Source organism: Labrus bergylta, chromosome 16 (genome assembly GCF_963930695.1).
Source record: "Labrus bergylta chromosome 16, fLabBer1.1, whole genome shotgun sequence".
Classification (NCBI taxonomy): domain Eukaryota; kingdom Metazoa; phylum Chordata; class Actinopteri; order Labriformes; family Labridae; genus Labrus; species Labrus bergylta.
Genome location: NC_089210.1, coordinates 14,903,506 through 14,918,870, shown reverse-complemented (window position 1 = coordinate 14,918,870; position 15,365 = coordinate 14,903,506). Strand labels below are relative to the sequence as shown.

Below are 15,365 nucleotides of genomic sequence, written 5' to 3'. Positions count from 1 at the left end.
CCCTGATTAATCATAATTTTCAAAGGATACAAACACAGGAAGAGTCATACACCTAAAAAAGTCATTGAAAATATTTGTTGTGTGTTAATTGGCATCATGGACCTGGACAAAAATCAGTGGGGCCTTTAACAGTGTAGAATAACTTCACCTCTGCATACGCCTCCATATCCTCCAAGAACTGTCCCAGCAGGGTGGTTGAGAAGGTCAGATCTGCCACCCAGAACTGTTCCAGACTCTGTAACCAGTCTAAATACAAAAAGGAAGAACAGAGTGGAAGAAAGGCACTGATTAATAGTTAAATGTATCAATGGTATCAATCCATGCAATTTTAAAATCTTTAACAATAAGTGATAAAAAATTAAATCCAACCTACATGAAACTTGCTGAGTGACTGAATGCTTCTGTGTGTGGTCAATGTGCCAGCCCACCAAGATGTCCACTGTGTCCTGTGGAAAAACAAAACACAATCGAAGGATCTGGAGTTAGCCAAAGCGCTTCAGAATGGCTGGACAGCTCTGCAAATGTTAAAATGTTTTTAATCTGATTAAATGATTGGATTCCAACATTACATACTCAAAAATAATCATACTCTGTGACAGAGCAGGCAACGGGATAATGTTAGGATCAATGAGTAACTGATTGTTGATAAATGCTATCATGGTGAGAGTGAATGGAGAACCAACAGTGTGCTTCTAACGATAAAGACTTAGTCCACATGGCTCACAGACTCATTTCTCTTGCAGTGAGTGTAAACAGGTTCGCGTGGTGGCTGGCGTTCCTTTATGTGCTCATTACTGTATGTTGTTTTTATACATGACTGTTATTGCACCAAAGTTAACCGCCCTCTGAACTTTTCTCAACAAACAGAAACTCCACCTGCAACTTGGACCCAGGTTGTAAGTTTTAGAGACACACACATTTACGTAAATCGCATATCTCAGCTTTTTCTGTTATGTTATCCAAAATCGATTACGATAGCAAATCGATTCATTGTGCAGCACGACTCTAAATGAAGAGGAGGAATAGCAAACAGAAAAATCATTGCTGAAACACTCACCCTGAAATTTGTGCTGAAGACATGGGGGTAGCATCGAGCGATCTGAAGAATACATTTTACACTTTGACAAAGCAGCTCTGGGGTGTCCACATTCTCCAAGATGGACTGCAGGTTACTCATCACCAGCTGAAACACAAAAAAACAAGTTGTCCAAAAAACCATCCACTTTCTAGGGCCTTGCCCAAAAATATTCCATAAACTGTTAGTTGATGGGAGGAGTCTTATCCCTGTTCATTACATTGAAGTGTCAACATAAACACTACTACATTATCAGCAGCCTCGTCTGGAGATTAGTTATCAAGATGCAGCAAAACCAAAAGAGAGCAGAATCACAGCAAGCAGCTGCAGAAACATATTGAAACCAAGGCATGAGAAGCTTCAGTTTTGACATCAGAGGAGCGCTGCTAAATTTGTGCATTAACGAGAGGGACGTACAGAGAGTGGACCTCTCTCGCTCACTTTCTCCTGCGGCCGGCAATTTTAAGAATAAATTAAAAATAAATTAAAACTGTCGGAAATATAAGCTACTTGAGCGAGATTGGGATTTCTTTTAACAAATTACCATACTGCCCTACCCAGAGTTCAAAATAACAGTGCTTATCGCTGACTTGTCTTGATATCATTGTATTGTACTCATACTTAAAGTTGAGGATCTTTTGCATGGTTTGGGAATTGCTTCTTCGATAGGATGTCTCTAAAAGATCTCTGTGATTTATTTTTTTACAAAGCTTCATGTTCAATGATGTGACCTCTCATGACATAAAACATTTCCCACCACAGAGTAGAATATGAAACATCTGAGAGGTCATTAATTTGTAAGTATTCTTATTTTTTTTCAGGCATACAATTATAGAGCTTCATTGTAAAGCAGAGAGGGGCGTAGCTGGCACGATTTTATCACAATTTTTTTTCATACTGATCTTTAGACAACTTTGTCAGTTACTGACCAGTTCAACCAAACTTATTTCCCTGTATAATGTTTTTAAATGCACAAAAACATCTTTGTAGGAGGTCTGGAGGTCTCACCCAGAACATCTTTAGTGACAGAAATGTCATTCCCTCAATTTAATCAATATTGATGAACAATTTGAAGGTTTTCCTCACCACTTTGAAATTATGATTTAGTTATGTGTCCTCTTTTTATGTTCATCAGGAACATTTTCACGCAGTGATGCATTCATTTAAAAACATGTAGTCTTCAAGTTCTTGCGTTTCTGTTCTATTTACCCTGCAGAGTTCCTACAACTGTAGCTTCATACAGGCTCTGCATGGTTACTCATTCTCACCTGCCTGCTACTGCACACAACGTGTAACGTCGTTTAGCCTAACCTCTATAAATTCGGTTATCACAGCAGGTGAGCTTCGGGTGGAGAAGCTTGATAGTAACTTTTAAAAACTGAGAGAGAGCAGAAAACACCAACAGCAACATTTTAAACACTGGGTTATATCGCCCATCACTGTCTGTCTGAGCTCTGCTCTGTCTGACTCTCTGCAGACTGTGAACGTCTCTCCGGCTCGTTAAACGGTTTCTTGTGTCGCAATCTGACGTGTAAACTTAACTGTGCACACTATGCGGATAAGTTAACTGTTGCTCACGGTGTGTTAGTCTGGAAAAATACCAGAACAGTTGCATATAACCGGGATGGAGTTGTTTTTGCGCACTTTACTTTTAAGTTTTGTTTTCACCACTGTGGAGCAAAAAAGGAGGGTGAGACGTGTCTGTGTCGGAGCATAAAGTGCAGGGTCCGAGAATATTTACTGGAAATATGACTTTTTCCAGGAGCTTTTTCGTGAGTGTTAAAGCCCTATATTAGTGTTTACCTGCATGACATGAGAGAAGGCCTTCCTTTCTCCAGCAGCCTCCAAAGCACGCTGTGCTGCAACCAGGTACAACAGCTTCACCTCATCACGGCTGCTTGTAGTGAACTTAAGAAAGAGCCACTTGAAGATACGCTCAGCCTCATAGCTAAGCACTGTACAGAGGAGACCAAGGCAGGCTGCCGCATCCTGACGCAACTCCCACAGCAGCTTACTGCTACACGTCAACAACATAGACAACAAGGAGACCACATGTTAGAGACCACTCGGGACATACAGAGATAAAAGCAAGAGACAAATATTTTGAATAAAACACTAATGAGGTTGCCCTCTACGCCGCCTTCAAAAATCAGACAGACTGATTGCCATAATGAAACAAATTTTGGTATAATCATTTATTGGCATTACATGGTCAATATTGTCAAAGCTTATATAAAGATAAAAACTGTGCCTATGTAGATCTTGTTGTCTCTGATGGCGGGTAAGAAATACATTTATTGAAATTATGCAGCTTTAAACAGCTGTACTCAGATTTTTAAAAGGATTTGTTAAAATAAGAGATCAGGAATATCTAACTGCCTACATTATTTTCTTTGTCTACCCCTTGGCTGTAGCTATGACTCAACATAAGGAACCTTTAATCTGCCTGCTTATTTTTATTCATCTCCATTCATGAGGTGCGATGATGATTGAATGTGGGTACTTACAGGGCAGAAAGGGAGATTTTGTGTGTACCTTAACTTTTATTAAGGATTCCACACGTTCTTCTTATGAATTAGTTTAGATCTGATCTTACAAGTCCATAGTAAAGTAATCTAAGGCACACAGCTTTCCCTTACCTCTCGTTCAAAATGTCATTCAAGGTGCTGAGGATGTTGTCCATCTGTTTGACCAAGGTCTGTGCAAGAGAAATTACAGTATTAGGAGAGCAATGTGCTTGAATCCACTTCAACACATTATAATGTGAAATGATTTCATTATTGACACTTAACATGTTTGTTAGGGGTCTCTGTCTATTTCCCATACAATTAGAGAGCATTTTCTGCACCACCACACATTCTGGCCCACTGGTCTCTATCAATCAATCTTTATTTATAAAGCGCCAATTCAACAAATGTTGACAGCAGGCAAAAGAGCAGGTAGAAGACCTTGTACTTATTTAGATATTACAGTTGCCGGTAGGGGTCAAAGGTTTGGCAACTGCTGAAATAACACACATTCAGAAAAATTAGCAGCATTTCCAGAAATGCTTCACATTCAAAAGCAAATGCAAACTCCTTAAATAAATGCCATGACTGAAGCACGCTGCACGGGGCCGGCCCGTGCAATAGGCAGTATAGGCTAATGAGTGAAGAAGAAAAGTTGAAGATAAGAAGAAACAAAAGCCCAGGGATGGAAAGAAGAAGAGGAGGAATGATCTGTCTGAAAAAGAGACAGAGGTAACATGTTACAAGGCTCAATTATTTATCTGTTGCAGGTAAGTTAGCTTGTTATGATTGGATGATAGTAACGTCCATGTTTCCTAATTCCTAATCATTAGCTTGGCTTAACATCAGTTATTTCAATGTACTTTTATTAGAAGTCCTCACTGAATAGATATCTGTGCATGGTGTAGGTCTGGTTGTAAGGAAAACATTTGGGCTCACCTGAAAAACTATGCTGCGATTTGTGTACTGCTCTAAAGAGAAAATATACTAGATTATTTGAAAAGTATGTTCTATTATCACAACTTATTCACAACTATGAAATACCATTTTCTAAATATATTTAAATGAACTGAGTACAGTTTAAATGCAGCAATGTAAAAAGGGGTTGATTGGTTGTTTCTAAGCCAAAGAGCTATTTAAGTATATTAATAGATTCTTTATAGCCTGTTTGGTCAGTGTACACTAACTTACAAGAGTTTCCATGACGTGTTTATTTTTTTTCTCTGAGGAATGGTCATGACAGCTATGATAATATCAGACCGTTTAGTCTATTACCGTAATATACTTGGTTGTTACGGCTAATACTACACATACTTTTACCATTATTGCTGACATTGCATTGTAGCTATAAATCTATCATATTATTTGTTTGCGTTACTCTGTCTCTATCCTTCATCTTTTTCTGCATCTCCCGGTATCCCACTTTCCAAGCCCAACAGATTCAGCAGACGGCTGTTCAACACGAGTCTTTTCCTTACAACTGTAACTTTGCTAAATGTTGCTTAGTGCTTTGCTCATGATGGATTAATGTTGGGTCGTTGTAAATAATATAACAAAGAGTAAGGTCATTTACCTGCTCTTTTGTAAAATGTCTTGAGATAACATTTGTTGTGAAATTGCACTATACAAATAAAGATTGATTGATTGATTGATGAAAAAACACTAGAAATGTTCATGCCATACTGAATCAATGCAATTTCTCAGAAATCACTGGCACGTGTCACAACGAGTGACATTTAGATGTGGAGACACAATGAAGATCGTTTATGGGAAGAAAAGAGAAACATATTCTCACCACTTTGCTCTCCCCATGGCTGATGAATTCTTTAAGCTGTTTGAGGGTGACGAGCCTTCGGTCACGATCATCTTCCCTGGAGACACGGCGCAGGAGGTTGGCTAGCCGAGACTCCTCTGAGTGAGCCATTCCTCTGTCTGCAACATCATCAATGCACATGGTTAATGAATTTGAGCTTGTATAGCTTTTCTGACTACTCAAATCTCTTTTTACACCGCTGGTCCCACTTGACCATTCACAGTATATTCACACACGGATGGCAGAGGATGCCACGGAAAGTGTCCATCAGTATTAACTAATCCCATTTTTAGACATTCACACACTGCTGATAGCAGCGGGAGTATCTTGACACTTCGACATGGAGCTGGGGATTGAACCCCCAACCTTCCAGTTGAAAGACGAACGACTCTACCACAATTCCCCACAGCAGTAACAAGTCATCAGTTGCCTTACTCCACTAATTTCACTGTAGTAGAACAACTTCCATGCAACTGTTTAAAAGCGTTAAGGGTCATCAACTTTGCAGAGAGGAAAGATTTTATAGAAAAAAAGAACAAACCAAAAATAAACTACTATATTGCCTGTTTTCACTAGTAGATACTACCGTGAATGTTTATTATAATTTGAATTTCATATTTTGTTGCAATGCTAAAAGAAAGCTTGTTTTTGAACATTGGATAGTCCAGCATAAAAAAATCTCACTCAATAAAATGGCCTTACACTGTAAGCACCACTACTTCCTTGGTGTGGGACTGTATTTATTTAAATTGAACTTTCACATGATTGATACTGTTAATATAGACAAAATATTTTCATCAGTGAGTCAACACCCCAGATATGCGACTGTAAATTAATATTCAAACAGAATGAGCTAAGCATTTGTGCACACATTTCTTTTGTCACTATTTAAATATAGGAGTTCTGGGTGTGTGTTTCAGATTACCCTGCAATTTCTTCATGTCCTTTGAAGTTAAAGCACGGTTTCCATGCTGAAAAGGGGTCAAATCCGTTGTCACGTCATCGGACCTCAACTCTTGCCCCATCGACTTCCAACCAAACGTATTATCACAGATGCCTTGACCAGCTTCATATCCACCTATGGGACACAAATTGTTTGATAAATATCACATTATTAAATACAAATCTTTAACAGATATGTAAAATAACTTTAAATCAAACAAAGCAAAATTAATCACTGTTAAGAAATAAACGGATTAAAAATATATTAACCAACAATCTGTTTTGTGTGCAATTGTACAGACAGTCTCAAGTAATATAATTTTTTACCTAAAAAAGGGGGTCCCTTATTTTAGCAACTCAGAAAAACTGCAGTTATTACTACTCAAGGAAGGAGCGGTACTCCTTCCTAACCCTCTAATGCTGCCTAATTTTATTTTTCTTTAACCAAATAGTCAGTGCTTTACTGATTTTATATGGGATTTATCTGCTTAAATGCCCAGTGTCCCAAGTATTTGTTTTAAATAGTCATTCTCTGAATGGTTAGTAAGAAGTACTATTTCTGTGACTTGCAATGTATTTTTCATTAAGTCAAAATTCTTTAAACTTGCATTTCCCCATCTTGCTAGCTACTGTTTAAGTTATCAATAAGAGACTTCTATAACTCTTACTAGATACAGTAGTATGTTCAGCTAAGCGATGTCTTTTGGACTTTTTGCTCTATTTGATAGGAAAGCTGAAGAGAGACAGGAAATGTTTGGAGGAGAGAGTAGAAGAAGACATGCAGCAAAGGGCACAGGTCATAGTTCTTTTGCTGTATTAATAAAAAAAACGACTTTATAAATAACATAACTATAGGAAATATTAAATATCTAAGACTTTGAATGTCCAATAACTTTTATAAAAGAAAACATAGGCAGCAACATGAGCTAAAAAATTTTTTTTTTAGTAAGTACAGTCTCCTTTCCACTGTAAATACCTTGTAATAATACTTGTGATGCTGGGGACTAAAATATGATCATGACGGCCTCACCCTCTTCCTGGTGTGTATCTTCAGTAGCGTAGGCATCGCTGGGCACCACTGGTTGGTCAGGGCAGCTGGAGGGCAACACGTCGTACAACGCTGCAGAACCAAGCTCTCTGGACTTTACTCTGTCCTGGCTGGGTGACACACTGTCAAATCTGAATTCATTGACACACACACACACACACACACACACACACACACACACAGATAAAAATATGAACAATTTCATTCAGGATTAATAAGTAACTTCTTATTCCCTGTCAACATCAAAACCATCATCTACATCAATATCATTAAGTGCACGATGTAAATTCAATCATTGCAGAAAAGGCATAATGTAAAATAATCTTGCCATTTCAGTGTCCTCACAACCAAATATTGTTTGTGATTTGAGAGCACCTTATCATGAGATGGGCTCAGCAGCATTATTGAGATGGGAATCACATATCACTGCTCATCAAAAGCATGGTTTTTCCCAAAATTTCTGACTCTTTAAAAGGGGCTACAAGTAACTTTCAAAAATACTGCGTTCGTAGCGATACCGCAGGCCGTTAGGCAAACTGCACCAGTAACCTGTCACCCAGTGTGTGGAAGGCGGCCTCTGGCTGTAGCGAGAGTGTGTGATGTGTTTGTGATGTTGAACTCTGTAAGCGGAGCGGAGTGACAATTGTACAATCAAATCCTCACCTGATGCCCTGCTCACACCTGTAACTTGTTATGCCAGCCAGCCAGACTGATAACATCATAGCCACATCATAACAGCTAAAGATGCTACTAGCAGTTAGGGCGGCGGGGCAGTTAGCAATCATTTAAAACTATTTTTATCCCATGTGTTTCGTCCTTTCATTTTGTTATTGAGTTCCCGCATTTAACGTAAATCGAAGCTTAGTATAAGTTGTGTAACATGTAACAGAGGTTTCTGTTTTCGCCAGACAGAATTTACTTGGTAAGGAAATAATTAACCGTACACAGAGGTATAACTTCTCCAGCCATGGCTCTAGCTTTAGTACACAAACTGAAACACCAAATCAGATTTCAGCATAACAAAACTAAACACAGAAGTCCGATTCACCTGCAACATGTCAGCCAGGAAAAGTGATGTCTGGAGGTACGTTGAAAAAAAGAGTCACAATCAAAATAATCTTGTGGGCAAGATATTATTGCTGGAAGGCTAATTACTGACCCCTGACTCACAAACAAATTTGCTTAATGAATAAAAAAAAGAATCAGAACTGGACTGTGCCTCACCAGGTGGCTAGCAAGCAAAAAGGATGTTTACACATCAGGAGTAGGGGTGGAAAGGTACACGTACTCTGACCGGACCGTTTCGGTACAGGGCTTGCGGACCGATCCGAGTACGTGCAGAACGAAAGTGCTTTAATCTGTGTTCCCACACAGACCGCAAAGCGGCAGCACACCTCAGGGTGGAGGAAGGCTGTGGCCGCTGGTATGGGACACAGCTTTTAGTTAATAACAAACATACTCTGTGCAAACTCTGCAGATTACTAGTTCCTCGAGTCCTGTCGGTTTGGACAGTTGCATATAACCGGGATGGAGTTCTTTTTACGGACTGACTCTTAAGTTTCGTTTTCATTTTCAGCGATGAAAGGGGAGGAGGAGACTCGTCTGTGTGGGAAAATAACCTGCAGCATGATAGAATGAACACCCTCCCTTCCCATTCCCACAATAATGGACAAAGAGACATTGACAAGACGAGGGTAGTGTGCCGTCGTTGTTTAGAGGACATCGGGTACATCGCAGGCAACACATACAACTTATTAAAGCACTTGAAAAGGCACCACACGAACGTAAACATCACTGCAACTAGGAAAAAACCGACAGCCTTTTGCTAGTAATTCTGAACGGGCCAAAGCCATAACAAATGCCATTGAAGTTCTTATATCGACAGAGGGAAATATTAATAGTTCTGCGATGAAACTATACAGTCCCAGATGTGATTAGGTTTATTAAAGTGCTCAGAGGGCATTCAAAAAACTGTTGGCTTAATAAACTAAAAGGTGTCACTGTAATTAAAAATAAACATTTTTACATATAGGCTATATTAATTACTTCATTTCATTCTAATATACTTTATTTCATTCATATATTTTATTTATTGGAGACTCTTTTGGTTGAAGGATGCAGCATAAGTTTATTTATTTTTTTACAATGTTTAATTCAAAATGTTATTAAAAAAGTAACCTGAGCAGGTGTACAAGTCTGAACTGTCGATGCTGCACTTAACCCAATTTGTAAAAGAGAAATTCTAAACGTTCCTAATAAAGACAAAAAAGTGTTGCATCAGGTCCCTTTGCTGTACCGAAAATGTACCAAACCGAAGCTTCAAAACTTGGAACCGTACTGAACCTAAATTTTTGTGTACCGTTACAACCCTAATCAGGAGTATTTCAAAATGGGTTCCTCAGCTTATCAACCATTGATAGGGACATTGCCAACAAGATTCAATCACAAGGAGAATGAGGCATTGTGCCTAAAGTATATTGACCATGATTTGGTGATACATGAGGAATTGATTGGTCTGTATGAGTTGCATAAGGCTCAACAGTGAATGCCCACTTTTTGGGCAGCTCTGGTTCCGGAAGTAAATTTCCCCATTCAAATCCTCCCTTAATTTTTCACAAAATCCTTATACCAAGAGATTGGCGCCTGGAACCAAGACAGCCAGCCAGCCACTAAGGGGTGATATACAGAGGATATACAGGGGTGGATACTACAGCAGCATGCTCTGCTCAAGGGGCTTTCCAGAATCTGTTTCAAGATGGAGATGAATAAAACCTGCAAACAGCCAATCAAAGAGATTCCTCTCACCGACGCCGATTCAACATGTCAAATCAGCCAAAACAAGGACGACAGGGGACATAGCAACGGAGCTGGACACACCGTAAAAACAAGGGAGACGGCCACTCACTGACGGTCCAACTAGAACCGACGGCCGACAATCTCCTTGGTATGTCAGGGCCTTAAAGGAAGAAGCCGTACGGAGAGAAGTGAGGAGAAGATGAAGCGGTCAGCAGAGAGTGTTTTCTGCAGCTGGATTTATTGTGAATAGACAGTGCACGACTCGGCCCTGATCACTTAGATTTCCTCATCTTTAAAACAAAAACAAAAAAAAACAACTCACTCCTGAACGTGTAGAAAGCTAATTTGCCTAGAAAACAAAAGAATTAAGTGTATTGTGAAGAGGCTCAGATGGGTTTACTTCACTTTAACACAGAACTTAAGGTTGAATTTAAAAAGGAGTTTCATTTAGTTTAGAAACAGCAGTAGCGCCCGATTGGCATTGTTTTGTTAGAAGCACCGTTGAATAAGGACAGTCATACATTTAAAAGAGAGAGAGAGCCATTATGTAGCTCATTAATTATTAATCGATAATTGATCGTTAAGGTGTTCAACTATCAGGTTAGGAAAAATGACTGAAATTCAGCTTCTAGCCAGAGAGGTAGATGATGTTGTACTAAAGTACCCAAAGCTGAATCCAGAATGCCTTAAGATATAACTTGCAATGTTCAAAACCAGTCCAGCAGTGAAGGTGTTGGTCAGGTGTTGTCAAGGGATGAGTCCTGAGGTCCATGGCCTATTAGATCAAGCTGAAACACTTGTGAGATTGCTTACTGCTGTTCCAGTGTCATCTGCTGAAGCAGAGAGAGGGTTCAGTGGGCTCCAGAGACTTAAGACATTGCTCTGAAGCACAATGACACAAGTACGTCAAAACAGTGCGGCTGTTTGTCATATTCACAAGGAAAAGCTTGACTTGTTGGACAGGAGGGCAATTGCCTAAGATTTTTTCCCCCCGCAACGACAATAGAAGAAGCAACCTTGGATGCAAGCATTTTGAGTAGTTTTTACCTTTGCTTACTAAAAATAAACAACCACATTATTTTTGTTTCACCAACTCAGCTAGTGCCACAATTTAACTGAGACTTCACTGTTTCCAGGCAGCACAAATATTTTCTGAACCTTTCTACTCTGAATGTAACTACACTTTTCCCCAGACCAGTTTCTTATATATATACATACATACACATTTACTTGTTCATTAAATGTATCACACAATCAGTAAAGTAAGTCTGCTGTGTGGTTTAGATGTACCAGATTGATTAATGAAGCAACTGAACCAGGAGTCTCCAACAGGTAACTCGGGAGCTACAGGTAGCTCGCGGGCAGGTTTTCAGTAGCTCACCTATAGGTTGACTGACTGTGTTAAAAATAAAAATAAATCTGACTACAGTAAATGCACCTCTTCCCACTATTCATGTATTTGGCCCATAAAAACAAGTGTAAAGTAGGTAATGTTTTATTGGACATTGATGTGAATTTTCAGCAACATAGCTTACTGTGTGGCACAATAAGAAGTGTAAAATATTCACATTATTTTCTTTGGACCTTGATGTGAATTTAAGATTATTGATAAGCATTGGCTTATTGCAATTTCCCCCACGTGTACAAACGGTAGTTTAATTCAGCTGATGTGTGCTATGTAAATAAACGCAAGCGATTCGATGCAAGTAGCTCTGGACCACTTTCATTTTTCTTCAAAGTAGCTCTCAGATGAAACCCTGTGCTGTAATGTTAACTAACTGTAACCGTCAGAACACTTGGCTGAGGCCGAAAGGCACAAATGGTTTACAATCCAAGTGATTTTACACTGAATTTCAACAATCAATAAAACGCTAATTGAAAAGAACACAATTTTCTTTCTCTGACACTTGCTTTGAGTTATCTGATTTAAAATAGATTGAGTCATGGACGTGGTTCAGATGGCTATTGTACTCTGTATTTATTTAACAGACACAAAAAAAAAATCTGAAATCACTGCATAATACAACTACTATGGTACATGTAATAACAGCATGTTTGAATGAAGCTACAATGCACATCCTGGAACTTGATGTATTTGCACATTAAATTAAACTCAAAAATGATTGTAATTCATTTAAAATTAGTGGGTGGAAGGTGGGGGGGTTGCAGTGTTCATATCGACCCTTAGGACCCCCCCCCCCACACACACACACACACACACATGCCTTACACCTGTTGTGAAATATGCATTGAAGCACGTTGACACACCGTGCACGTATTTCTTCTTCAGGGGTCCTAACCCACCTCGATTGCTTGGTGTACTTTAGCGGTCATTAATCGCTACCTCTAAACGTTATGACACAAGACACTCGGTAACGAAAACGAAAGGCGGTAAATAAAAAAAACACAGCAGGAAGTTATATTTTAAATGGGGGTTGGCGAAGTTGCAGTAGGATGGCGTCTTCCGCGTGCTAGCTGGCTAACGTTAGCCAGCGCCAAATAGTTTCACGGTGTTACCAACCCGCCGAACTAACAATGCTGAATGTGTGTCTCTTTTCAAATAAACGCCAATTAACTATCAGACACGTGTTCGTCGACGCGCGTCATTACCGTCGTGTTTTGTGTGTGTCTGGTTTCTCTTTGAAGCGGCGAAGCTCTGAACAAGTGGAGCTAACGTTAGCGCCGGGCTTGTGAACAGAAACCCCGAGACACAAAGCTTCACATTAAGAGCGCAGTTCTGACCGATAAAAGACAAACACAATGAGCGAGAGGGCTGTGCGCATATGATCGCATTTACAATATGAGGGTCGTGACATATGGTGCATTTTCCCCACAGGATAACACAGAGCAGCACATCGTAGGCCCCAGTAATCCTCGGTTACTATCAAACCACCCTGCACCGAAACACAACACATACCTGGACTGCCAGTCATTCCAGTGTGGCTGCAGTTTCTGGGCGCCGCTGAGCCGAGACCCCGAGGCTTTACGGCTCATTACCTTTTAGAGAGCTGCATGACCCGCTGGCAGCGGTGACAATATCTCTTCTCCAATGTTTCTTTTGTTACTGTTATGCGTTTTGAAGCCTCTCAAATCAGCTAACAACTGGAAACTCCTCGTAAAGCTAGCCTTACGGTGGAGCTACTTCTTCTTCTTTTACTTTTTTTTTTTTTTTTTTTTTTTTTTTTTGCAGGTTGCATCTCTGACACTACATTACCGCCATCTTCTGGACTGACGTAAATCCTACAGTTCCTGGTTAGATTTTTTAAATTAATTAGTGCTAATGCTTTTCTGGGGAATCTTATTATATAATATTATCGACTTGCATCACACTGCGGTCAAGTCATATTGATATTGTCATAATAACCGTGACAACATTGAATAAATGTCGTTTCGACGTCAGACTAAACGTCCAGCCATCCATATATTAATACATTTGGGTTGAATTCTGCAGTGAATTTGGTGATAAGTTTAGAAGATGTTAGATAGACATTCACTTTTTTACTGTATTTACCCATCTCTAGGTCTAGCTACACGAGGGATAGGTTGGAGGACGGTTACCTCAACTATAGGCTGTTTAGTCAATGGGCCAGAGCCCAACATTTAATTTGTCGGTATCAATCAAGGTGGAAAAACTTAGTGATGATTTTTGAAAATGTCCATGTCTGTAGATTATATTTTGGTATGATAGACTTTCCTGAGTGGCAGCTGAGTCACAGTAACCAGCTCATGAAGTGAACCCCCCTCCAAACTGATTTTAGACGCCGGTGTAGGCACATATTCAGGACATTTTTCAAAGTTAAATAATACTGTGTTTGGTATCGTTTAAAAGGGGACATTATTGGCTTCCATGCAATTTGTGCATTCTGACTTATTGATGTAACTGTGCCTCTCAAATTGTAAAAAAAAAAAAAAAAAAAAAACATTTTCCACAATTTTTGGCTATATTTCTTCATTTAGCCCTGTGACATCTAGGAACATCAGGGACACAAAACACAGAAACTGGAATACTCACAAGACTCTAAGGATTCAGGAAACACATAATATACCCACACTATATCATTGTGAGATAATATTGCCGCTTGTAATGGTATGTAACAGGGCTAGAAAAATATCAAATGTAATTTGTAACAATATACTCTGGAGGAGAGTCATTTTTAAATGTTTACTTTGTTTTATAAAACATTGAAAAAAATAAATAAACCAAACTTACAAAGTTAATTTCAATACACTTTGCTCACTCGCACACGCACAGTGATTTTGTAGGTACGCACTACTCACAGTACTTCCTGTGTAAAAAAAGTTCTCTTCAACCAGTACACCTGTTCCAGCAGGTAAAGAAGTGAGTGAGCTAGAGATGTGTGATTGATCGGGGTGACGTCAGCTGAGCTATCTTTTGGAGAATATCAGAATCAGTTTTATTGGCCAAGTATGTGCACACATACAAAGACATTGGCTCTGGTTTACATTGCTCTCAGTGTACGACATATAAATAGACAAACAGTAATGAACAAGGTAAACAAAGAATCCATATTGACTGTGTACATGCTAACTTTACCCTCAATATATACTGTATTGTCATTGCACATGATAAGAAGGTTATCATAAAACCTCAACTAATTGCACAATAAACTGAACAGCAACCAGAGAAGCTTGTTCAGCGACAGAATGCTCCTCCCCAGATGCGGCACAAACAGACTCAAGAACTCCTTTGTCCCTCGTGCCATCAAACTGTATAACTCGTCACTTGGAGGGAGGAGGGGGGACGGGAGGACAGAGGACGGGGGGGGAGAAAAAGGCCTGAACTGACCACAAGACAATCCTAACAGCTCATTCATTATTTATTGTTAATGATCTATTTATAAACACAAAGGACAAATACAAAACAACACAACTGCTGCTACCTTTTTATTATTGCTGCTGCTATTTTATTATAAATCTGTACCTGTATATTTTATTTAGACATGTCTATTGCTGCTACTGTGTACGGTATATTATTTGTACATAACTTGTGTTTTTATTTTATTCTTTGTATCTGTGTGCTGTTCTATCCTTTGGTGTTACCTGCTGCTGGAATCTGAATTTCCTGAGGGAATCTTCCCAAGGGATTAATAAAGTTCCTATCTATCTATCTATCTATCTATCTATCTATCTATCTATCTGTCTGTCTATCTATCTATCTATCTA

General features: G+C 39.2%; 1 protein-coding gene across 1 annotated transcript in view; it reads right to left on the bottom strand.

Moving 5' to 3' along the window:
- The window catches only part of smg1 (SMG1 nonsense mediated mRNA decay associated PI3K related kinase), a 69,673-nt gene extending 56,338 nt beyond the window's left edge, over positions 1–13,335 (bottom strand). Inside the window, exons 1-9 of the mRNA XM_020649622.3 lie at positions 13,099–13,335; positions 7,368–7,516; positions 6,321–6,473; positions 5,378–5,514; positions 3,715–3,773; positions 2,879–3,092; positions 1,058–1,183; positions 374–446; positions 149–246 (exon numbers count right to left, since the gene is read on the bottom strand). Of these exons, the coding sequence (XP_020505278.1) occupies positions 149–246; positions 374–446; positions 1,058–1,183; positions 2,879–3,092; positions 3,715–3,773; positions 5,378–5,514; positions 6,321–6,473; positions 7,368–7,516; positions 13,099–13,175 (1,086 nt within the window). The 5' untranslated portion in view covers positions 13,176–13,335. The remainder of the gene's footprint in view (positions 1–148; positions 247–373; positions 447–1,057; positions 1,184–2,878; positions 3,093–3,714; positions 3,774–5,377; positions 5,515–6,320; positions 6,474–7,367; positions 7,517–13,098) is intronic.
- Positions 13,336–15,365: the final 2,030 nt, after the last annotated feature.